Raw genomic sequence first — 25365 nt, 5'->3', positions numbered from 1 at the left:
ATTTGGGGTTGGGAGTTCTTGAAATAAAAGCTAATTATTATTTCTTTCCAGCAACTATAGAAAAAACTAACTTTCTTGATACTGAATGAAGTTTTTTTTCAACCGGAATTTTCTTTTTCTAGGCCTTGTAAAAGCCCAGTAAGCTGGACAAAATGCTAGTGACATAGGTAGGATGAATTTGATCTTACTGTGGTGCCAGGATAGATGTAGCAAACACTATACTTTATAAATTCCCAAGAGAAATGAACCATTTGTTATTAGTTCTGATCTCTTGAGATTATGTAGTCCAACCCCCTCAGCTCAAGTAGAGTCAGCTAGAGCAGGTTGCCTATGACCCTGTGCAGATGTTTTTGAATATCTCCACAGATGAAGACTGCACAACTTCTCTGGGCAACCTGTTCCGGTGTTTGACCACTCTTACGGTAAAAAAGTGTTTTCTTGTGTTCAACTTGAATTTCCTCCCATCAGGTGTTTGTACACATTGATAAAATCCCCATGAGTCTTCTCTTCTACAGACCGAACAGTCCCAGCTCTGTCAGCCTCTCCTCTTAAGAAAGATGCTCCAGCCCCTCAATCATCTTTGTGGACGAATGCTGGGCTTGTTCCAGTAAGTCGGCATCATTCTTGTATGGGGGAGACCAGATCTGGGCACAGTACTCCACATGTGGTCTCACCAGTGCTGAGTAGAGAGGAAGGATCACCTCTCTCAATCTGCAAAGAAGCATCTGGCCTTCTTTGTTACAGGGGTGCATTGCTGGCTCATGGACAGCTTGTTGTCCACCAGGACCCCAAAATGCACTCTGTGCCCTTGTCCAGGTCATTAATGAAGATTCTAAACAATAAAGAAAGGCCTGTGCATGCCAGAAAAGTTACATACATTCCTCACAGGAGGTGCCAGGGTGACCTAGCCTTGCCAGAGAGGAGTTCCTTATAGTAACATCTTGCAGATGGTATCTGATTCTTTAAAGTGTAATCCTCCTTTCTGACATGCCCTGGACTGTCTGTGAGCTTTCTTCAGTCTAAGCTTCTTCAGAGCACTTTTGTAACACCTTATAATATGTCCTTTGCTGATTGTAGTAATATAGATATATTTATCTATCTATTTTACTTTTTTACTTTTCATTTCTGTCACAGTTTGCCTTTCTGGGGACCTGCGCTTGAAGCTCTCCAAGTTCATAGGTGCAAAGCAAAGCTGGAGATGAAGCATCTGTAAGGTGGTACACAGTAGTATCAGAGGTTCTAGCTTTCAGTGTTCTCTTTTACTGTGACCACATGAGTGCACCCAGTCCTTTTGCTCTGTGATTTATGCTAAACAACAGGTTCTTCTTGACTGATCTTTCCATCACAATGCAATGCACATGATCTGTTGCCAGAAAGCTTGGAGTCATTTTTTTACTGCATGTCAACAACTTCCCTGATCTATTTCAGACTCTTCTTCCAGGCATTCAGATCCTCTCAGACCTCAGGCTGTGGCAGATAAGCTTTATACAGCTCGGAGAGTATGGGAATTATGTGCTTTTGAAGGAGAACATTGTGTTCACTTATCTGAGCTGCGAACTTCTTTGTTATGTAGGGCACGTTCGAAGGATTAAGTTTGCATTGGTACAGTCCATGCTACTGCAAGCAGGGGTATTGGTAAGATTTAATGGAATTATTTTGTCATAAACATTAGTTTCAAGTAACCCTGTATTTAAAGAAGAAAAGGATTTTTTTCTTTCCTGAGCTCTCACTTTGCTCTCTTGCACTGTCACGCTATTGTGAGAGAAGTTGCTTTCCGGGTTTATGACCAACTAGATTTTTACCTGATAAAAATATTACTACTACTGACAATAAATCTGTGGGTACTGAGTTAACCTGTCAAACCTGAATAAATTTGAAACAGCACAGCAAGTCTGGATCAGGCCTCTGCTCTCTCACACACAGCCATGGAGTTTCTGAGCAATTGAGAACCCTAAAGCTGCTTTACTGGATCATCACACCATAACCTGAAGCTGTGCACAGACATCTTTCCCTAGATCCAGCAGAGCCAGGAGACTGGCTGGCGTCCTCCTTCCTGTGTCCTGCTGGAAGCTGGCATCGCATACACACACAGGCGCGCACAATTTGCTGGCTCATCTGCTTGTGGCTTCTGTTTAAAAATGATGGGCTGAACAGTGCACTATAGACCTTTGTTGAGCTGTATGGATTTGATGAGGTGGGCTGAGAAGTCATTCAGGTGTTTGGCCCAGGTGGTAGGTTGAGAGAGGCAGTAACCTCCAGCAGCAAGCCTGCCAGACAGGGCTGGGGAGCGTGCAGAGGAACTGGGGGTGGATGTGTGCTCTGGTGGGAGTTCACTGCCTGTCCAACCCCACAGTGATGTGCAATGCTGTAGCATCCGTGTTTCTCTCACCCATGCACGCTACCCGCTGTTTTATAAAAATGTAGTTACAATTAACTTTAAAAATTAGGAAAACTTGTCTACTTCACTGTTGCGCTCAAAAGATGCTTCCATTTCTTCTTTTTCTGAAATTTGTTTCCAATTTTCTGGAGGCTCTTATGTTTTTATTTCTGCCCCATCTGTGTTGCCTGTGCATCCACCTATCCTTGTTATATCCCTGACCTTAATTCTATTCTTTATAGCTGTCTTTTCTCCTCCCCAGGAATAGGGCTACCAAAGGGATAACATTGTGACATTCATGTCTGCGAGGTCTGAATACCCTCTGAAAGTCAGAATCCCAAATGTGAATGTTTAGTCTCTTATTATATGGCCTGGGGGTCCTCCAGTTATTACTTTAATATTATTATTACTACTGAAAATAAATATCATGCAAGTTAATATCAGCTTACCATATCTGTTCAGCCCCACTCTGTGTGGGAGAGCTTTGTGCAGCTAACATCCCTTCAGGGAGTTTATGTTAGATTGATGAGAGAACAGTGAATTACTTCTTGTCTGGTTTATAACATGCTGATTATGAAAAATTCCGGCCAGGATGATCTAGTCTTCTCAGTGCTGTGAATGGACTCTGGAGTTTGTTAAAAGGTTGTTCTTATCCATCCTGCTGGAGGAAAGCAAAACTGCTTAAAAAAAAAAAATAATGAAAAAATATATAAAGCTTGCATTGCTCAGCTCTTCTGGTTGAGACCCTGTCAAGTTTTTTCTATTGCTGAGGTTGACCTTAGAATTTCATTTGTTCATCTCTGGCAAAATGCTAAATCCATACAGTTTCAATATCCTTGCTGCACTAGGTGTTACTCTCATTCAAGATTTTTACGTACATACGGGCTAGACCTTCCACTGATGTAAATTCACTGCTGATACCAGTGGGAGGAGACTGATTTACACCCGCCAAGAATTTTCAGGGTGGTTTTTCTTTCTGACACATTCCTTTACCTGCCCTGGGAGACACTCCATTGTTATTGCACAAGACAAACTTGCTTTTTTCCCTTCAACTCTTCCATTTCTTCGGAGAAATAGCCCCCATACACTGTAGATCTGCTCATTCATGTGCCCGCACCACCTCTGCCCCTTGACCTGGGGAAGGCCTCAATGAAACCTTTGGTTTCTCATAACAGAAATCTCTTGTATCATCGGCTCAAGCTGTTCATGGGTGACGTCTACAGACAATTTTGGAAAACCAGACTGGGTGTTATCTTCAGTTGGTGTCCTGGTGTCTCAGGAGAGGCAGCAGCTGCTTCTGGAAAACAGTTCCTCCCGTGGAGATGTTGAAGGTAGGCAGAGTTACAGTTCCCCTCGAACGGACATCTGCTTTCTCTCAGCACTGGTAGCAGCTCTGGGTGGCAGCAACATGCTGAGGCCTCAGGCACATGTCACAAAAAATGCTGCCATATGCTGGTTCTGGTGCACTACTCGTAAACATGCTGTCAGTGCCCAGGAGTCACTAAAAGCCATATAACGTATGTGTACTGCCTGAGTTGTGTATGTATGTACCCTGTATATAGCCAGCCCCTTTATATACCCCATTTGTATCTTCCTGTTTTAGGATAAGCTACTTTTGCTTACAGAGATTGGATTTTTCTTAGGAAACTCAATCCTTTACAAGACAGAGCTGGCTCCACACGTCTGCTGTCTGACTTGCAAAGTCATTGGCTTTTGTTTTGTTGGACATGTCTTTACTCTGCTGTGTTTGGTTTCCTCTCTTCTCATTCCTTCTACCACTTCTTTACTTATTTCCCTCATTTTTACTTTATTCTCCTTTCTCTACTTTCTGTTATTTTTTGCATTTTGTGCACAGTTGTCTCAGTTCTTCTCATGATTCCTTTCTTCAAACTCTATCCATTTTCCTCGTATTATCTCTCTCCCATCCACACTGTGTGTCTCTTCTGTTTTTTTTTTTTTTTTTTCCTCACAGGGGACATTTTCCTCCTGAACACCAGTAGGCTCCCAGATAGATGTGAGTTCAGCCTGCATAGCCCCATCCTGCCTGGGAGCTTGGACTCTTGCTTGCTGGAACTGGCCATATATTCACAGGATGCTGTTCCTCTCCTCCAGAGGTTCACAGTTGAAATCAGATATGTGGAGACAAACAGAAATATAATAATTTCTCTGAGAGTTGGCCATGAGGAGGATGCCGGGTAAGACAATCAATTTGCAGCTGTTTAGACTTTGAATTGCAGGGTAGGGTGGAGTCCCTTCAGGCCACTGTTTATCAGTGTCTTCTCCCTTCTTGAGATCATTGTTGCTGTTACAGCAGAAAATGAAGGTAGAACTGTCAGGACTGAAATGTGCAGCTTCCTGACAGGATGTCTGTAACAGACCCAGGTTTTGTGTGTCCCCTTTGCAAAGAACACACTTGCTTAAGACTCTTCTTCCCTCACATTTGGAAGGATCAGGAGTGGTTGATTCTCACTGATGGTAGGACTATAGCTGTAAAATACACTCAGTCCAAAGACTGCCTTGGCAACGTGACTGATATCTCTAAGCAATCAAAGGGTCCTATCATTGTTACAAGGGTCAAATTTCCCATTTTGAGGTGGGGTTAGCTTTACCTCTTTTGTAATTTCCTCCTTCTGTCTGCTAAGTTCAGGAGCATCCTCTTTTGCTTCATTTGTAGCATTCAGGAAGAGGAGAAACAGGAGCTAGAGGTGAGAAGAGGTGAAGATGAAAAAAGAAAGTGCAGCAACCCTGGCTCTTGTCCTGTATTCTCTTCTCTTTGACCTTCCTAGTGTTTTACTCTTTCATTCCTGCGTGTAGCAGAATGGAGTAAGGAGGAGAAATGGGCAAAGGGAATGAATCACAACAGGAAAAGAAGGAGAAAAGTCCACGTGTCATCTGATTTTGCCATTTTCCATGTGCTTGTTTTTCCTTTGCTGCAATCTGCCTTGTAAGAACCTGGGTCAGACACACAATAGAGCTTTTTATTTCTATCACCTGACTAACTCCCATGGAGAACTTAAGCAATAGATCCCAGTTCTTGTTTTCTTTGAATTCTTTGGCACTCCCCAGGCTGCCATGGAGTTCTGTAGCCAAGACTCCTGGTCAGCCAAAGACAGCAGAGTTTGACTAAAAAAAAAAGTATTTATTTTCTTTCAGATCCCTCTCTTTCTCTCCTGCTTTTAGCTATTGCTCACTTCCTTCCTGGCTACTTCTTCTCCTTCTTGCCAATTTCACAAGGAATCTGTTGCATTTCCTGGGATCAGCTTCTAATGTGCTTTGTTACCTATAACTGCCCTTGCTGCTTCGAGTGTTTGACAAGCCTCTGCAACTGCAGCCACAGCTCCATCCCCTATATAAACGCATAAAATACCCTTTTGAAATACCTAGATGCCCAGACCAGGCTTTGATCACAGTCACTGCAGCATCTCTGGAATGGATCATAGATGTTGTTTAACAGCTTATTTGAGCACTGCAAAACAAGATTATAATCTCTCTAAAAGTGATGGCATTTAGATTTATTGGAATGGAGTTAGCTTTATGGGACGTTGGCATAGACACAGGTATTACTTTGTCTTAGTGAGAGAAATGAAGCACTGGTAAGCTCGGGGGTTTACTATTAAGATTTTAAAGATGGAAGGTGACTGAGTCCCATTTTAAATCAAGGTAGAAAGGAGGGGAAGGAACAGAGGCAAAACAGAGTTAGGAACTGTGTTAGGTCCAATACCCTTCCTTTTCTCCCTCTTACAGGCAAAGTCTTTCAAATCTCTGCACAATTCCAGAAAAATCTGAGTGTGCAGGCAGGACAAAATTTATTTATAACACAGTGGTTGAACTGCTTCTTACTAGGCAGGTGATGTCTGAAATGAACATTCTCTGCATGATTAAGATTTTAACATCTTATTTAAGAGTTAAGAAGAGAGACTATTCCGAAGTGTTCTTGCTTTCCAGGAGCTTTCCACAAGGAGTGGGAGTTCTGCAAGCTTTTCTGTGTTAACTAAACACTGCCACACAATTTAGAGCAGAACAAGCAGGACAATGAGCAAATGACCTTGAGATAGATGCCTGTGCCTAGTACATAGTTTAACCATTGTCAATTACTACCAAAGGATTGTCTTGAGTTCAAAGTAGAAACTTAGATATAGAAAAAAGGCTAGGTGTCACCTTTTCAGATAATCAGGCATTCCAGAAAACCCTGCTTCAGTCCCTTCTGTCACCCCTCAATTCCAGGATCAAGCTATACCTCATCATAAATTCCAGCTGCACCAGACCACTTCAGTGAACTGTCCTCTTTCTGGACCTAGAAATCTTCTCCTGATGAGGTTTCTTCCTACAGGATCCATCAGCTACACAGTTCCCAAAAGCTTAGATATATGTCATGCATGAGAGAAAGTTGCTGTCCTGTCCACCTCACTAACTACTAAGATTTATCATTAAATTGGTAGTGTTGAAGCTGCCACTCATTTTTTCACACATGTAGCTTAATGAAAGAGCAAAGAAACAGACCTTCAGACACCATTTCCTCTGAACAAGTAGGGCAATGTCACAGTATTTATTGTTATATACCACACCCATAGGGTGTGGGTGTTCTGAGTTACTACCATTAGAGGAAGAACCACTGAGGGAGTGAAGTGTTTGAAATTCTATATATTTACAAAAAAATATATTATATATTTTGCATTATCTCAGTAGAGCTGAAGCATCAAGAGCCTGTAGTTTTGCTTACAAGTCCAAGCATTCTTCATCTGGCACTTGGCTTAGAAAGCTGTCTTCACTTTCTCAGGGTTACAGTTATGGTGCTTGTTCAGGTAACATCTAATGTCTTTTTTAGTATTTTGCTTATCCCACCTTTTCCCTCTTCACCACACAGACCCAGAAACAGTCACAGCTGAAAATTCTTCTGAGTCCTGTGTGCTTTTGTTTTGAATGGTTTCACATGCTTGTGTTTGTTGTTGACCACAATTATTTCAGTGTTGTCAGCCAAAACTGTTTCAGTAAGGAGCTAGTTTCTTTCAACTCTTTAGTGCTGTCACTTCAGTGGAAATAAAAAAAACATTGCTTGGGGCAGGGGCAATCTTTTCCCTTTCTGTGGTCAATAAGTGAAGTTGGTTTTGTTCTCTTTTCTTTCTGAAACATAAGGCACTGGCCATGATAGTCTTGGTAGGTCAAAAAGCAAAAAGTTCATGGCCATGTGCACACATGGGTTTTCAGTTAGCCAACCTCGCAAAACAATTATTGCTTAATTTTTTCTGTGTTCCCCCTTTTTTAGGGGGGTGGTGGTGCTAAAATGCCCTGCCAGCTTCTGAGACACTTGTAGAAACTTACCATCTTGGACACTTCTGTTCTACTAATGTGGTTGGTTTTATCCACAAAAGTTATTTAACTTCTACTGTCGTACTTGGAAACATTGCCATATAGCTAACCTGAACATCTAGAAACACGTATGGTCATTTGGGTTTCATAAATTAGGTGTCCAACTACATAAGCCTTTGAAAGGGAGTAGTCTGGTAAGCGTCCTCAGAAAATGCCTAATATGTACTGACAACAATGAGCACAGCCATTTCGATTAAAAAATGCAGCTAGAAAAGGAGAGGCTGTCCAGCTGTTATATAAGACTATGATTTTTGAATACTTATCTGGGAGTATGATTTACTGCCCCTCATGCTTCTGTTGAAATTTCACCCAAAAATACACTGGAACAAATAAGAACCGTCTAACTGGTTGGTGAAGGCAAGCGGAGTAGGCATGTCTTCTACTCTCTCATCTATTTCCTTTTAAGTCCAATGGCTAGAACTGGACGTTTGTGAAGACTTGCAGGCAACAACTTCCTGTATGTAGAAAAGTAATGTAAAGCTTCTAATTTGTATGTTCACTGATTGAACCTGGAAGCATTTCACATATATAGGAGGGCACACAGCAAGCTCACTACTCTGGACTTCAGGAGAGCAGACTTTGGCCTCTTCAGAGATCTGCTTGGTAGAATACCATGGGACAAAGCTCTGGAAGGAACAGGGGCTCAAGACAGCTGGCTAATATTCAAGGGTCACCTCCTCCAAGCTCAGGAGCGATGCTTCCCAACAAAGAGGAAGTCAGGCAAAAACACCAAGAGGCCCCCATGGATGAACAAGGAGCTCCTGGGCAAACTCAAACAAAAAAAGGAAGCCTACAGATGGTGGAAGCAAGGGCAGGTAGCCTGGGAGAAATGCAAAGAACTGTCCAAGCAGCCAGGGATCAGGTTAGGAAAGCCAAAGCCCTGATAGAAATTAGTCTGGCCAGGGATGTCAGGGACAACAAGAAAAGCTTCTATAGGTATGTTAGTGATAAGAGGAGGACGAGGGAAAATGTGGGTCCCCTCTGGAATGAAACGGGTGAACTGGTTACCCAGGATATGGAGAAGGCTGAGGTACTCAATGACTTCTTTGCCTCAGTCTTCACTGGCAAATGCTTGAGCCACACTGCCCAGGTCACAGAAGGCAGGAACTGGAAGAATGAAGAACCGCCCACTGTAGGAGAAAATCAGGTTTGAGAATATCTAAGGAAGCTGAAGGTGCACAAGTCCATGAGACCTGATGAGTTGCATCCGCGGGTCTTGAGGGAACTGGCGGATGAAGTGGCCAGGCCACTCTCCATCATATTGGAGAAGTCCTGGCAGTCTGGCAAAGTTCCCGCCGACTGGAAGAGGGGGAACATAACCCCCCATGTTTAAGAAGGGTAAAAAGGAAGACCCAGGGAACTACAGGCCAGTCAGTCTCACCTCCGTGTCTGGCAAGATTATGGAGCAGACCCTCCTGGAGACTATGCTCAGGCACATGGAAGATAAGGAGGTGATTGGTGACAGCCAACACACCTTCACTAAGGGCAAATTGTGCCTGACAAACTTGGTGGCCTTCTATGATGGGGTTACAGCGTTGGTGGACAAGGGAAGGGCAACTGACATCATCTACCTGGACTTGTGCAAGGCATTTGACGCTGTTCTGCACGACATCCTTTTCTCTAAATTGGAGAGACATGGATTCGATGGATGGACCACGCGGTGGATAAGGAATTGGCTGGATGGTCACAATCAAAGAGTTGTGGTCAATGGCTCAATGTCCAAGTGGAGACCAGTGATGAGTGGCGTTCCTCAGGGGTCGGTACTGGAACCAGCACTGTTTAACATCTTTGTCGGCGACATGGACAGTGGGATCGAGTGCACCCTCAGCAAGTTTGCTGACGACACCAAGCTGTGTGGTGTGGTCGACACGCTGGAGGGAAGGGATGCCATCCAGAGGGACCTTGACAGGCTGGAGAGGTGGGCCCATGCGAACCGCATGAAGTTCAACAGGGCCAAGTGCAAGGTCCTGCATGTGGGTTGGCACAATCCCAAGCACGACTATAGGCTGGGCGAGGAATGGATTGAAAGCAGCCCCGAGATGAAGGACTTGGGGGTATTGATTGATGAGAAGCTCAACATGAGCCGGCAGTGTGCGCTTGCAGCCCAGAAAGCCAAGCGTGTCCTGGGCTGCATCAAAAGAAGTGTGACCACCAGGTCGAGGGAGGTGATCCTGCCCCTCTACTCTGCTCTTGTGAGACCCCACCTGGAGTACTGCATCCAGCTGTGGGGGCCCCAGTACAGGAGACACATCGAGCTGTTGGAGTGAGTCCAGAGGAGGGCCATGAAGCTGATCAGAGGGCTGGACCACCTCTCCTATGAGGACAGGCTGAGAGAGCTGGGGTTGTTCAGCCTGGAGAAAAGAAGGCTCCGGGGAGATCTAATTGCGGCTTACTAGTACCTGAAAGGGTCCTACAGGAAAGATGGTGAGGGACTGTTTATCAGGGAGTGTAGTGACAGGACAAGGGGTAATGGGTTTAAGCTGAAGGAGGGTCAATTTAGATTAGATGTTAGAAAGAAATTCTTTACTGTGAGGGTGGTGAGGTACTGGAACAGGTTGCCCAGAGAGGTTGTGGATGCCCCATCCCTGGAAGTGTTCAAGGCCAGGTTGGATGAGGCTTTGGGCAACGTGGTCTAGTGGAGGGTGTCCCTGCCTGCGCCAGGGGGGTTGGAACTAGATGATCTTTAAGGTCCCTTCCAACCCAAACCATTCTATGATATATACCCTTGTGCAATAACCCATGCAGTGAGTCCCCCTAATTCAGAAAAGGTTTCAGCTTTCCTTTTCAGCTCTATTGAATTTTTCACTCTTAATGAAGAAATTGTTGTTCTTAATATTAAAATAGTCTTTCTTAAAATTAATGATCAGTTACCTTTGTTGGATATGGAAAGGCATGGCATAAAAAGAATCGGTAAGGATGGGGAGAAAAACTTTTGCGCAGCAGATTGAGAGGCTAATGAAAATTAAAAGTTGAAAATACAAATCAAAAGTTGAAATTACAGGTTTGCAGGGTGAATCTTGAATTCTCTTTCCTTAAGCATCAGGTTGTTCGCAATTCCAAACTTTATATGCATGCAAAGTTCTCAAAATTATGTCAGACTCTGATAGCGCTTCCATACATAAAGATCAATTTTAACATCTCTATTTAGAAGAAGAGTAATATTACCTCATTACCTGAGATCTGGTTTGACATAAAATCAGTAGTAAAGGTATTGCCAAGCTTGGCTTATCTGGAAGCCCACTGCAATGATCCATCTTATGCTAGAACAACAATGGGCTTCATTCCTGATTCCATTAAGAAAATTAAATTGGCTCTGACTGGCCCCTGTTTGGATAGTGGGACCAAGCAAAGAAGGTGCAATTATTTACAGCATTAGAAATCTTACTGCAGTTGGATCTTGAGGGGGAGTCTTTCTCTGAAGGGGAATACCTTGATGATTATGAGACACCGTACACAGAAGTATTCAGAGTGATGCAAAGCTACTTGTCATTTTTATGGTCTCTGGATGCTTGCCAGCTTTTCCTGTGATGTTATAAATGGCATCAAATTTCAGTACTAGAGATATTTCAGTGCAGAACTAGAATGTTTCATGGGACCTTAGGGCTCTGACTCAGAAGAGCTGCCAGTTCACACAAGCAGTGGTTTAAGATAGTGGTCTTGCTCTTCTACCAGATGCCACAGTTCTCCCAGCAGAGATGGCAGAATGGACAGTGTGTCTTTCTCAGTGTCTTTCTCTTGTGACGTTTCAGAGGTTGGTTTATTGACTTACATCACCAGTGAGTTTCTTTTTTTTTTTTTTTTTAAATACCAGGCTATAAATGGCAAGTTCCAGTGTCTGGCTTGTAAACCATGTAGGATTAAGGTGCAGCAGCTGCACTAGTCATTGTTTTCAGCTGTGGGGCAGTAATCTGTTTAGTTGCTACCACTAAATGTAACACTGGTTGTGAATCAGAGGCTGTGTGCTACAGGTTCCTATGCTCAAGGGTGTGATAACACTGCGATGTCTCAGCTGGGAGTGGGTTGTAACTTGGTGGAGGTACTAGAACTATGTCTCAGTGCTTGGAAGGTCTAGTATGTTCAATAGGTAAATTCAAAAGATTTAAAGACTGTCCTTACCTTCAGTGGCTCATTGAACCAATTTGATTAAGGCCCATTGATTTTTGTGGCCAACAGGATGCAATGGAGTGATGAACAAAGCTGTGTCATGTAGCAGAAGTGATTCAGTTCTGGGTCAGTGCTGAATGCTCTTGGATGTTGTGCCACAGTGTGGCGGGGAGGGAGGTGGAATATATTTGTAAGTGTATTTATAAGATATATTTATAGGTGATGGACATTCCTGAAGCTGCACTGTAATACAAAATGAAAGCAAAGCAGTCCTTCTCCTTTATTGGGTAGTAGAGATGGGTGCAGGTATGGTTCAGGGCTGGAGATTTCTGAAGCTGAATTAAATTATATTGAACTATTGAATACGATATGATGGGACAGGAAACAGGAGAAATAGGATCACCTTGATGAGAGGAGCTCAACTTCAGATGAGTTTAGGGTATCTATGGGTATTTATGTGTGCATACAATGGTGAAAGTGGAAGATGAGGGGATGCCATGCAAGGGATAGTAAGAAACTTTCACCAGAAAAAGGTATATAGTTGGTTTGTGGAGGGAAGAATAAGTTGGGTAACTAATCAGTGGCAAGCAAAAGTGGAGGGGGTGATAAACAAATAAAGTTGGTTTGGGTTTTTTGCAAGTTGCAAAATAGGTGGTCTGTGATTTTTGCATTGTGTCCAGCAGATACGTGTTTGTTGTCCAGGAGATGCCTTCTAAGGTGCTTCTCGTGCAGGACAAGGGCTAGATGATCACTTCATGGCAGCTGAAGGCATTTCCCAAATGAAAAGTAATACTAGGAGCAGAGCCTGAGCAGCACATCTTAACACTGTGGCCTGGCCTCCTTATCATCCCACTGGCACTGACCTAGAGTCTCTTGTCCAGGGTGCCCCCAGCAACATCATCAGCATGTAGGGTGTGAGTAAATTTATCTCTGTCTGATACTCTTCAGAAAAGAGCTTAGGGCAAGGATTCCTTTTTCATTATCCTTGCTACAACTCCTTTACAAAACAATAACATATAGCTTTAACTGTATTTCAGCCTTGTTAACATGAGGTAAAAGGACAGGTTATAAAAATAAAAATAAAATAAAAAGATTTTTAAGAATCCTGCTGGATTTTTTTAATGACATCTGGATACCCTGACTTCCATCAGACTGATTTGAGTGAGGTACTTTGAAAATTCCCATTGGGTATCTCTCTCGAGCTTTTGATGCCTAACAACCATCTTTAAAATTAGAGTGCCTGGGACCATCTCTCTTTCTCTGAACTGCCACAAGTGCTGCGCAGTTGAGAAACCTTTGCTGTCTAGGGGATATAGCATTTGTTCTGTGGTGAAATGTAAACTACCAGAGCAATCTGCAGTTTCTGGTACACCGCTTCTCTTCTTCCCCTTGCTTTGTGGGTGCAGTCTAGCTTGTTAAGATGGGAGATTAGATAGATAGAGAACACACATAAAAAGGTTTTCACACTTGACACAACCAAGAAACATTCAGGGTCAGACATTTACTTCCAGAACGTACAATGTCAGTGTTGGCTTGAGGGGATCCAGAGACTTGTGCAACTGCTTGGTTGATCTCTACTTGCAAGAGTAAACAGACAACCATACATGTGGAAGGCACATATGGGGGGGTGGGGTGGGGTGGTGTCCAAAATTGATGATAATTTCAGCCCCATTTTAACTTAAAAATAATTGGGAATGGTTGGATCTTTTAATCATTAGCAATACCATCTGCAGCAAAGATAACTGAACATGAGCTTGTTAGGCTGAACATCACTTGTTTTATATTAAGATCTGTTTGTTATGTTGGAGTTTACATTCATCGATCTATTCCTCATGTAAATGCTATTTGTTACAGTGCAGAATCTTTATGCCAGAGACTCCATGGATCCTAGCATGCTCTGTGTGTCTGATAGCTCTTTGTTGTCTTCTAGGATGAAATGGAAATACATGATGGCCCAGATAGGCCGAATAGAAAGACCTTTTAAAATCACCTTGCTGTATTCAAACTGTGGAGCAAAAGAGGTTGGAGTACTGGCAGTGGGCTCCTTGCAACTCAGGAACTGCTTTCATGGTATGTTGCAATACAGTCAGGTTTGGAAGAACCAAACACAGTCAGAAAAGAGAGCAGCATCCTCACTAGAAGTGATGTGTGATCAGGGAGTCGGTCAGATGGGAGACAAATGAAAACTGAGTCTCCTCTGGGGTTTCTGGCAGTGCTTACCTGTCAAGGGTCACATTTGCATCTGTGTTACGTGTGTGCATGCACGTGTATGTGCTCTGAAGGCAGGGGTGAAGCTCAGAATTATAGAACTGATTTAAGTGATCCTCTCTGCTTTTCAGATTTCCTTTGCTTGATCTTTCTATGAAAAAACAACAGGGCTTATGCTGCATCCAGCAACAGGAATGGAAAAAAAGTCTTTGCCTAGATTATTTTAGCATTTAATATTTTTCTTTCTTAAATAATCAAGAACAAAAGACCACCCTGTGTCACCAAAGCCTTTTCCATACCGGGGCTTTATCTTCCAAATCTAATAAGAAAAGCAACATCAATCTGCACTCCGTGGGGTCTGTTTGCTACTGCCTGGCTGAGAACTTCTGTCTATGATGAAAATAATTGGAATGTAATTATTTTCTCCAAAGTACTGAGTGCTGAGCTCAGAAATCCTTGGTTTTACCTGGCATTTACAGTCCTGTTGTGAATGTCATGCAAATGATCTTCAGTAGCCGTGCAGAACCTTGCAAATGTCATTTAGACTTCTTGGAAGTACAAGAGTCTGTTGGCATAGGCAGCCTGCAGGTTGGAGACACAATCATCTTCACTTTCTGGTTTTCATGCATTAGTATAATGCTATTGCCTCCATTTTGCAGACACTGTAGAAATAGCTTGAAATGTAAATGTACAAAGCTTCAAATGTAAAAAGAGAATCCTGGTTTAACAGAGCTGTTTTATAATTTATCATGAGACTGGTTTTGATCATATTAGAGACTTAATTTTATTGTAGTCATTAATCTTTTAATTTAACAATTATTATATTTTTAATTCAATGGTTTTTTGACAGTCATGGAGTTTTGAGGGGCTGCATACAGCCTGAAGCACTATGCTAAACACTCCCAAACAGTTCCTAGATAAGCTGATGCATGTACCCAGCACAACACAGTGCCATGAAGAAATACTATTTCAGACTGTGTACCTGGATTGCTGCAGCGATGTCCTTTATTTTTGCTTCTGGAATTGGTTCCCTAACTTTTGCATGTTTTCCAGAGCAGTAACAATCCCACTGGAACTTCTGTGCAGAGCTCTGCTAAAGGGAAACAGGTCCAGAAGAGACCTACGCAAACCCGCAGGTCCATAACAGACCCGTGCACACACACACATCCACAGGACAGGCTGGGTGCAGTAAAAGTCATGCTTTTGGGGAACATCAGACTTAAAAATTGTGTTCAGCCTGGCTGCTGGGTACCTGTGCAGTCAGTCAAATGCTCCCAGAGTGTAGCTGACTAGACCAGCTAGGGTGCATGAGTAAAGTTCCTGCACAGCCAGCTGACGTGCTGGGGATGCAGCTCCCTTCACAGGCTGGATGCCGCAAGGCTGGCACAGAAATGTGTCAGCACCGTGAGCGTTAGTTAAGCCTGAGACTCGACAGAGCATAGTAATGTGTCTGTCAGGAGCAGAGCCAAGTGAGCATCTCTACCTCCAGCAGCAGAGTGTTACGCAGCGTGGCACAGCTGCCTGGCAGGTGCAGAGTCACGTGTGCAGAACTGAGGAGCACGCCACAGCAGGAAACTACAAGGTCCTTCGTAAAAGGAAAAAAAAAAAAAAAGAATAAAAAAGAAAAGCTTTTATCTAAAGATAGCACAAACACAGCAGAAGACAGTGCATGAGAGAAAGGAGCAATAAATTTGGTGTCCATGAGAGCTGAGGTGATCTGCAGGAATCTCATGCTGGATAGAAACCGACATGGTAAAAAACAAAGGTGAGTGCCAAAGGGCACTTTCTGAGGTCCTACACGTGAAGGCTGATACATGTGAAGGGTCATACACGTTCTGCCAACTCATCTCTGGGCTTCTTTCTCTTTTTTCCTTTAGATAAAGAAAACCAAGATCTTTATGTATATGACAAAGGCTCCACCTTCCCCTGCCTTCATGGAGGTTGTGTCAGCCACCTACAAATCTGTGAATTCATCAGTGATTGCCCTGCCAAAGAACAGGAAGGAGTGAGGTGTGGTGAGTACGTGGCTTGGCACTTTGTGGGAATCTTCATCCCATTAGAAGAAATAATTCGGAATGAAAAATAAGTTAAATTGATTACATCTCTAGATTAATTCAGTATTTTGCCTCCTGAATTAATTTAGCCTATTTACATTAATTGAATACCAAGATTCTTTTTGAAAATTCATCCTAAATAGGATAAAATGGATTTGGGTTTTTTGGTTTAGTCTGTTTTTTTAAATATTGCAGTAAGGAGCTCAATGACCTGTCTTTCATAGTTGCTACTACTTTGGAGAAAGGCAAAACCTTATTTACATATCTGCGGCTGAGTGAGGAATTCCTTCTGGACTGAAGGTCTAAACCTCCCTTCAGTATAAGGTGCTGATCGTCTTTCTAGTGCCAGCTACCGATACGATTGGTCATGAATCTGTCCCTCCAAGATCCCAGTTCAGAGCTCGTCTCACACATCATGACAGAGAAGCGAAGTGTTCGCTTCCTAATGGTGTCTCTGGAAATAAACAAATGAGACCAATTCATATTTTGACATCGAAAAACTATGTAGCATTACTTGGATAGCTTAGATAACCACAATAAGTTTTAACTTTTGCTGCTGTTTGTGTTCTTCCATAATCAAGTTTGTCCTGTTTTCCTGCTTTTTCTTATTCTCCATTGCAGACAGTCTCCCAGAGGGCTCACATTGCTCTTTTGAAGAGGGCCCATGTGGGTGGATGCTGAATGAAACTGCAGCGTCTCCTTGGTCTATTCGAGGCTTTACTGAAATGATTCAAGATGACTCATTTGTAGGGTCTACCTTGCAAGCCACTGGAGGTAGGTTCCTCATAGTTCTCTCTCACTCTCTCTGTGTATGTGTGTATGTATATAAACAATAGCCTTGAATCTAGTTTTTTTGAATTGGTTTAAAATTTTTGCCAGCGTTACCATTTCAACTTTAGCATCAGTATTATCTCTAACAACTTTAAATGTAGCTAAAATTAACTTTTGAACGTGATTCAAAACTTTATATGAAAAAAATTGTGCAATAAAATTAACTCAAAACTATCAGAGACTAGAATTGTTCTTCGCCTTAAAAAATTATAAGATTAATTCTCTTTTGTTTATATATACTTCTTCCCTCCTTCTTCCTCTTATGAGCTATGCAATTGCAGAGTACATTCAGCAGCAACATGATAGCTGCTGCATCATAAAGTAAAAATTGCCCAACAGAACTAGGCAGCTTGTAGAAACAAATCTTTTTGAAAACTTTGCCAGACTCTGCCAGTGGGTTAGGAAGAGCATCACATGTAAGCATGTCCCACGACCAAGTGATCGTACACATTCTATGCTGTAGAACGCTACGATAAAAAAGAGTCAGATGATTCCCAGAACTGTCAGCTTGGTAAATAAAAAGGAGGGAAGCCAGACCCTCACATGTTCAGGTTGAAAGTCAGTGTTCAGCACAGATGAGTCTTGCCTCACAGTTCCGTGTCAAAATGAAGAGTGTCCTTATAAGTGTTGTGTTTGTCTCTTGAGAGCTTGTATAAACTGTCCCTGGGAACACAGACTACAAACAAGCTCTTCCAGCCCAGTGTTTGTCTCAGCAAGAGTCATTGATGCTAAGGGCATAAGAATTAGGGCTGATCTGGAGCTCACTGTAGATTGGTGTGAGCCCTTGTATGGAACATACTTGAGTGGTGTCTGAGTTTATGCACTCGTGTTCCAGGAAAGGGTTTGGGATGTTGACTTTTGTGCTGCTGAAATCTACCAGAGTGCTTATTATATCCAGCTTAACTGCCTCACTAATAGATTTGCTCCCAAGCCATGCTTGTCATCTTTCTTACGCTGTGCTTCAGCACAATGATGTTAAATTATTTCAAGAGAGTATAAAAAAGGAAAATGCCGTCTTGTCTTTTACGATTCATTTTTCTGTTCACAGGACACTTCCTCTACCTGCGAGCAGAGAGCAATCAGACAAGTGGTATGGCCAAGGCTTACAGTACCAGCTTGCCAGCCAGCATTGCCACTGAAGACTACCAGGTATATCACTCTGTCTTAGCACCTTCGTGGAGTTAACCATCAGGCTGTAGGCACTGTTTGCACAATACGTTCATTCTCCTGTGCCTCTGCACACTCTACGAAACACTGGAAAGCAGAAGAGCTGACTATACCACCTAGGCAGCTACTTGTTGAACGCTGGAAAGGAGATGTGAGGTGCACCCCCAGTAAGTGAATGCAGGAGTCCCAAATCAACTTCTTGGTATGGAAAACTTCCCAGCCTAGCTGTATTGACCTTTCTTCTGCAGGGGAACCAGCACCTGAATTGTATGAGGTGGCCTTGGCTTGTAGGAAAGGGTGCAGGCTTTCTGGGCTGTGGAGACATTCAGTATATTTGCTGCTGAGACTTCTCTTCCTAAATTTTGCAATACTTTTGTAGCAGTTAAAAAAAACGTAACAGTTTCACTGAGAACAGGACCATGAAGTTAGCAAGGCATTAGATTTTCCAGGAATAGATGAAGATAATAAACTTTTGTTCACATTTTTCAAAAGGTGAGGACAACGTGGCATGGAAAAAATCATGTAACCTACCTTCAGCCCAAATCCCTACAAAGAATAAGAGGAACTATGAGATGTTGGAATTAAAAATATTAAATAATATTGCACTCATAACACTTAGGAAAATTAAGCTGCAAGTTTGAGCTGGAGTCCAGCCCTGCTAGGGGAAAACAGAAAGCTTTGATGCCTCCTAATTAGAGCTGGCAAAAGAAATAGAGTGCAGGTGCCAAAAATGTAACTTCAGCATTTATATTTATTTATAAATTCAGGTCAAGTTTGCTGGGTAGTTCCAACAAAATAAAACGTGCTTGGAGCTAGGCTCACAAAACCAGGAGGAGAAGCAGCAGTAACCGTTAGTTACGGTGTACAGGTCGCAGAAGATCTGGACCCATTCTCTCCTCCGCTGGCAAGGATTTGAACCCACGTTTTAGGAGCAAGGAACTTCCTGTGGTTATTCTTTGCAGCACGGGTGTGTGTGCTCCCTTTCCTGCTGGTGCTGTCCGTAACACAAAGAGCAGCTGAGCGCTCAAAGCAGTGGTGGAAATAGCGGTTCTCTCTTGGTCCGTGGCAAAGTAGAAGAGCTTGCCCCAAAGAAAGAGGAATGAGTCCTGCTTCAAAATATTCTGTGGCCTGGTGATCAGATTGCTCACCCACTATGGTCCAGATGGTGCCTATGACTTGGAGCAAGTATATGGATTGAGGTTTCCTGCCTCTAGAGACAGCCTGATTCCTCATTTCAAGGGCATTTGGGGCAGGACAGCTCTCCCCTTGGAGTGCTTTTGTGCCCTATATAGTGCCTGGGTATAGACTGAGCCATATCAGTGCAACCAGTAACCTGGGTGGTTACAATAGGAATCCTTAAACTGTGGTTCAGGCCCTTTAAGCTAGTGAGAACACTGAAGAGGAATGTGTTTAGGATTGTTTTTCTGTGATAACCTACCTCTAGTAGAAGCATTTAACGATACAGCATTTCTTGAGTTTAAGCCTGTGTTCCTTTGCTTTACTACTTTTTGTTCCTGAAGGAGATAACAAGGAAAGCAGTGCTCTCTCTCACCCAGATGTGTCTGAGGCCATGGATATTGTCATTAGTGGTTGGAGAACAGCTGCCCAACAGGAGTGTCAGTCAGGGTCTCCACCAAGAAAATTCTGTGCTAGGAGCAGTGATGAGTTATACACAAGCAATGGGGGCCTTAGTGGCATGCGTGATTAAAGTTTGACCCAGGATCAAAGGTTTGGTGTCTTGGATCCGCAGGGAGGGGAGAAGTTAGTACCTTTCCCTTTTTATCACAGGTTACCATTCTTTTTCTCTTCTTCCTCTATTACAGGTCCAATTCTCAGTGCATGTTTTTGGCAGCTACAACGGTACTGTCTCCTTCTCTGTCAGGGAAGAGATAAAGGGAGCTCCAAAAGCCTTGCCAATGTGGGAAAGAGCAGGGAGCTGGAGCGACCACTGGTTTCTCATCACCTTACCAATGCCAGTGCTTCAGAACCGGTAAGAGCTCCACTGGCAGCGTCCATCCCTAGAGATTTAGTAAATTGTTACTGTCTTTGCTGTGAAGCATCACTTTTATTCTTGCCTTCTTCCAAGGCCATTTCTACTGAAAAAATTACAGAAGTACTGCAATTCTGCTTGCTGAGGAAGTATTCCGTCATTCGTGCATCTCTTCATGCACATACACAGCTTAGCTCAGCACAAGCCCGTGCTGTGTGTCTTAGAAGCAGCCTCAAACAGTGATTAGGTGTTGGGAATAGCAAGTCTCCGTACTAGAAACATTTTACCAATCTGAGAAAGCCAGTATACCAAGAGGGGCAAAGTGCTCCCAGCAGGGAAACAGCTGTATTAGCATAGCTGCTGCCTTTTGTACTCCCACAAAAAAGCCCGCTGTGGTAAAACCACGGTCTGGCCAATACAACTGTCTAGTCTAGGATCTGTATCAGTGCAGCGTAGGCAATTGGAGATCATTCATTGCCACAACACTGATGCAACAATCTCAGGAAAAGACCGCTGTCCAAATCAGCCTTGCACTAAATTTTTCAGTTTTAGATGTCAAAATACGGCATGACATTGGTTTTCAAATGAAGTCAAATATGGAATATTCAAAGAATTTCAGCCCAATCGATTTTTAATCAGGTGTTTCTCCTCCCTCACCCAGTGTCATTCAATCTCAAGCCATGGACCTGGTGTTGGCAGCTGGTTATTTTGCATGACAGAAACAATTTTTAAATAGCTCCAATCTGGTTTTTTGCATCTTCCTCAGGAAGGTCTGTTTCACATAACACTTAAGAAAACAAAATCTCAAAGTCTATACAGTGAATATTATAAATGGAAAAATATCTACCTAATATTGGAAATAAACAATGTCTCAAAACTTCATGGATTAGAAGGTGTGAGGGGATTCCTTTTAACTTCAAATATTGTCTGCATCTTTAAAAGGCTCAGGGATTTGGGTCTGGAAGTGATAGCAATTCAAAACCAAGCTGCAGTAAAACTCAGGGAGCCAATGTTGTTCCACCTTCTCTCTAGTTTAATTTCATCATTACCTTTGGTCTCAGCATTATCACATGTTCACCATACGCACTTTTGCCATGAATTATTCCTTTAGGATAGGATAAGTTTGCATGCTGGCAGTGTATTTAATATTCTTGTCTGACACAGTCTGGAGCCCTGTGGATTAGCATCTGTTTAGTTCTGCATATGTAAAGTATGACCAGTGAATTTGTCCAGAATCGCTCTTTTCCCCAGGCACTTTCATGTAGACCCAACCACAGCAGAGTCCTAGGGGCTCTTCAGAGGTATTTAAGACCTTCTGCCTCCTCTGATATACGGTCCCTTATGCTTGTTGCCTGAAGCCTCTGATTTCTGCATTAGCCCTCGGTTCTGAAGGGAAATTGATCTTCTGTGGCAGGAGGGAGTGGACAGCAAGAGGCTTTAGGAAGCACTAGCCAGCACTGCATGAAAAAACCCCTGATATTCAAATACTGTAATGTTCAAAAGAGTTGAGCACTTAGACAAAGAAAAGAAGTAGGTAGGTCATGCGTGGATGTATTATGACAATCTGTTTCAAGTAGTTCTATCTTGTTTCACTTCGTGTAACCTTTTTGTATGCCATTTTCAAAGAAATTTAAAACTGATGAGGCACAACAGTGACAATCACTGTGGGTGAGGCTGGAACTGTTCAATCTAGCAAGCAGACCTGTGCTACCCAAGCTAGCCAAGTGACTGACAGCAGTAAGAAGTTGTGATTTGCTGCACTGACCTATAACAGAAACAGAAGCAGCACATACTTTGCTGGAAGGTGTTGCAGCTCTTTGCCTCAAGTGAAGAAACCCTGGTCTTTGTGCTCCCCAGACACTTGGGCTCCATCCCGGGCTTCTTGTCTTGTTCCTTCCATGCTCTGCTCTTCCTGTCCCATCCCACCTGCTTCGGTGAGCACTAAGTGTCTTTCCTCCTTGTTTTCATATACTTGGTCTCTCTTCCTTCTCCTTCAAACTCCCATTTGTGAACCCATTTTATCTGTCCCCTGCTTCCAATCATAATTTCCCCTCTCTGAGCTCCTCCCTGCTTTTTGTTTCCATCTCTCTTTCAGCAGGTGCTGTGTCTCTGTGTGTTGGGGTTTTTAATTGAGTCTGACTCTTTCCTGCGCTTCCACTCTCTTCTCCTAGTTCTCTCTTGTGCGCTTTTATTTTGATGATCCCAGACCTACAGTAAAGGTTTATTCCCGGTCTTCCTGTTAGACTGGCTGTTTCTCTCAGTAGATCTCAGGCCCAAACCCCCAACACACCAAGTCCAAACTCCTCTGCTGTAAAGTTCCCAGGGAGCTCCCCAACCTCTCCAAGATGCTGCTTTGTTTGCTCTGGATTCAGTTTAGGCAGTTTCTTTTTCCTATTTGGCTGTGATCAGCAAAAGAAAGAAGGGGAAGAAAAAGTGTATTCATTAATTTGGAAGGGCAGTTCTCACTTCATGTAGCTGAAGCAGGACCTGACACAATTCACAACAGCACTGCCATGAAAAGTACCATTTAGCCCCAGACTTGAAGATATCCAGGGAAGAGGAGACTTCAGGATTAAAAAAATTCTACCATGCATGGAAGTGTCAGGGATTTTAAATTTTCAAGTACACTTTACTAAAATTTGAATAGATTCTCATTCAAATAGGAAAAAAACCTCATCCCTGCCATGTGACTTTCTTCCTTACAAATTTCAGATCCCACTTCCAATACCTGGTAGCACAGAGTACTTAAAAAGTTGTCAGTGGTTTTGAGCATGGTCAAAATGATGAATTCCTGCGTTGTCTCATCCTCAACACTGGCAAAATTTTTTGACTGCTAGGCAAGTCATACCAAATTACCCAAAAAAGAAAAGTTCAGCCTAAATTGGTGTAAGGCTGGTGAAGTTGCAAACAATTGTAAACAGTCTAGGATGAACATTGCTGTACATTCTTAGTACAGTATAGGATAAACCTCCATAAATTACTTTTCTCTATATTTGTGGGTGCTGGAAGCTTTCCTTGGTAATGCAAACTCCAGCAATGGTGTGCTTAGGGAATTTTTTAGTACAGAATTTAGGCTGGCATGTTATTTTCCTGTATCCTGAATCTTTAGGAAACTCCTGTCCTTCTCTTGCTGTATGAAAGGCTTATATTTTTCCCTGGTTTCTTGAAGGGGAGATAGCCAGTAGCAAAATGGGTGGGAGGGGACATCACAGAAAGAGTAGGGGAGATCACACAAGGAGTAGGTGTAGACATGAATTGCAACAGAAATAGTTGCTGTAGCAGGACATGAACAACTTGATGGGGCCAGATGTGGAGGAGCCTTAGCAGATAGGAGGAGGTGGCCATAGTTCTTAGTAAGAGCTTCCTCCCGTGGATTTATTTCTTAGGAGAGAAAGAAGACAAACTACACAGTCTGCTGATCAACCTCCCAGCTGGGCATCTAGTTACTTGGAAAACTGCTTCTGGTGATCAGCCGGCAAATTCACTCACTTGGTTCACACACACAGGGAAAAAGGTTCCTATCAGAAGAAAATCAGACAGGCAGAAGACCAGACATCAGAGAGCCGGAGAGGATGATATGCTGGAGTCAGCCAAATGAGCTCAATGAGCAGGAACACTGGAAACCCCTCTGGCTAACACAGCACAGAGTTCAAAAGGCAAATTCCTCCCCTTTTCCTGAAGTTACAAGGAAAGGGAGGCATACAGAGCCCAGAGCTTATGAATTGTCTGTTCTCACACACTGGGGGAGAGGAGTCATTCCCCAGGCTCCCACTTGTACTCAGCCGTAGCAGAAATCTACCTTGTAGCACAGTGCTGTGGACCCTCTCCTGCTCTGACTCCATGGACCAGACATAGCAGATTGACCTGGCCAAGGGTACGCTGCCATGAGGTTGCCTTAAGTATGGGGTAGGCTGCGGTGTTTTATCTAAGGCTCTGGGTTCTAGAAGTGCCCTAGTCCTGCGCTCAGGGTGCTGTGACTTTCTCTTCCATCAAATGGCTGGGGGGGAATTACTGTCTTGTATCAGTGGACTTATGTACAAGGTCTGAAAATGCAAAAGCATTGCTAAACCTGCTAATAAAGAGGCAGGTTTCTGTGGAAGGGGATCTAATGGCAAATTCCCCTGCTAACGCCCATAGCGAACACAGTGGTCATTCAAGAGACCTTTGATTTTCATTTGCTGCACCAACACTTACTCACAGAGTGCTCCGATCCTGTAGGTGGCAATGCTTTCATTTAAGCACAAGGAGCCATTCTTGGGTTGGGGTAAAAGCAGCTTATCCCTAAAGATTTTGATGCAGCTATGCAACATTACATTAATTGTGGATATGGACCAGCATTTGGCTGGTGGGTGGAATACGCACACATACTTTATTGCTACTAATCTGGGACAAGTGTGTTCCTAGGCTGAATGATTAATGCGTTAGGCAGGTCAGTGCTTGATCTCTCATAAATCATCATTGAGCTTCACCAGTGACAGCAGTAGAGGTCTTCTCCATATGCTTTTAATAAGCTTTAAATGGACTGGACATCAGGCATCTGTTTATTTCTGAAATTTAATGAAAAACAATTCAGTCCTGTCCATTAGAAGGAGATCCTTCAGCCCGTGTTCTTTCCTCCTTGTCAATTCAGAATGTGGCAATGCACATGGGACATGACAGACCTCCTAAATAAGTAGCTAAACACCTGGTCATGGTGGAAAAAAGATGAGACAGCCCAGAAAGCGAACACTTCAGGGAGTTATGGCTGAAATTTAAAATGTCCTGACCTTCAGCTGAAATAAACTCATGTCACCTTGTTGAGTTACATTGGCTGAGGATCATGCCCAAGATTCCTGTCTATTTGGATATTGTTGTTCTGTTCAGTGTTTCTTCTGGCTGTCTCCTTGGGGACGGAAAGGAGGAGATTCTTTTTTCCCTTTCCTTTTGCATCTAATTCCGTGACTGTTTATAGCAATTGAATAAGGGGGGTTGTCTGTGTGTAACTATTAGTGAGGAACAGTAGCTTGTGTTTCTACATGTGTGCGCACACAGCAGGGGAAGTAGGGCTCTCATTCTTGTTCGCCATGAAATGTGGCATTTATATCAGTGTTGGTTGGTCCTTACTAACTGTTGATGTGTGGATAAGATTTCTAGCTGCTTTTGGCTTCTCAGCAGGGCTTGTCTGGAGGAAACATTCTAAATAGTGATGATCGTGATTTGATTTTAGGTTGGTTTTTTTCACTCCCTTCCCCTTTGTCTGTCTTCTCTAACACTTCTGTCTTATTGCA

The 25365-nt window shown here is 43.0% G+C and overlaps 1 protein-coding gene across 2 annotated transcripts in view; it reads left to right on the top strand.

The window, feature by feature from the left end:
- The window catches only part of LTK (leukocyte receptor tyrosine kinase), a 108360-nt gene that overhangs the window by 44371 nt on the left and 38624 nt on the right, over positions 1 to 25365 (top strand). Inside the window, exons 3-9 of one of the 2 annotated variants that reach the window (XM_054828571.1) lie at positions 3553 to 3708; positions 4350 to 4572; positions 13779 to 13918; positions 15934 to 16071; positions 16732 to 16884; positions 17990 to 18090; positions 19932 to 20098. In XM_054828571.1, coding sequence (XP_054684546.1) covers positions 3553 to 3708; positions 4350 to 4572; positions 13779 to 13918; positions 15934 to 16071; positions 16732 to 16884; positions 17990 to 18090; positions 19932 to 20098 — 1078 coding nt within the window. Of the gene's footprint in view, positions 1 to 3552; positions 3709 to 4349; positions 4573 to 13778; positions 13919 to 15933; positions 16072 to 16731; positions 16885 to 17989; positions 18091 to 19931; positions 20099 to 25365 lie in introns of those variants that run through there. The other variant, XM_054828572.1, reaches the window with a different exon arrangement.

This window comes from Grus americana, chromosome 5, assembly GCF_028858705.1.
Source record: "Grus americana isolate bGruAme1 chromosome 5, bGruAme1.mat, whole genome shotgun sequence".
NCBI classification, from domain to species: domain Eukaryota; kingdom Metazoa; phylum Chordata; class Aves; order Gruiformes; family Gruidae; genus Grus; species Grus americana.
The sequence above is the reverse complement of the archived record's forward strand: the minus strand, read 5'-3'. Positions and strand labels throughout refer to the sequence as shown.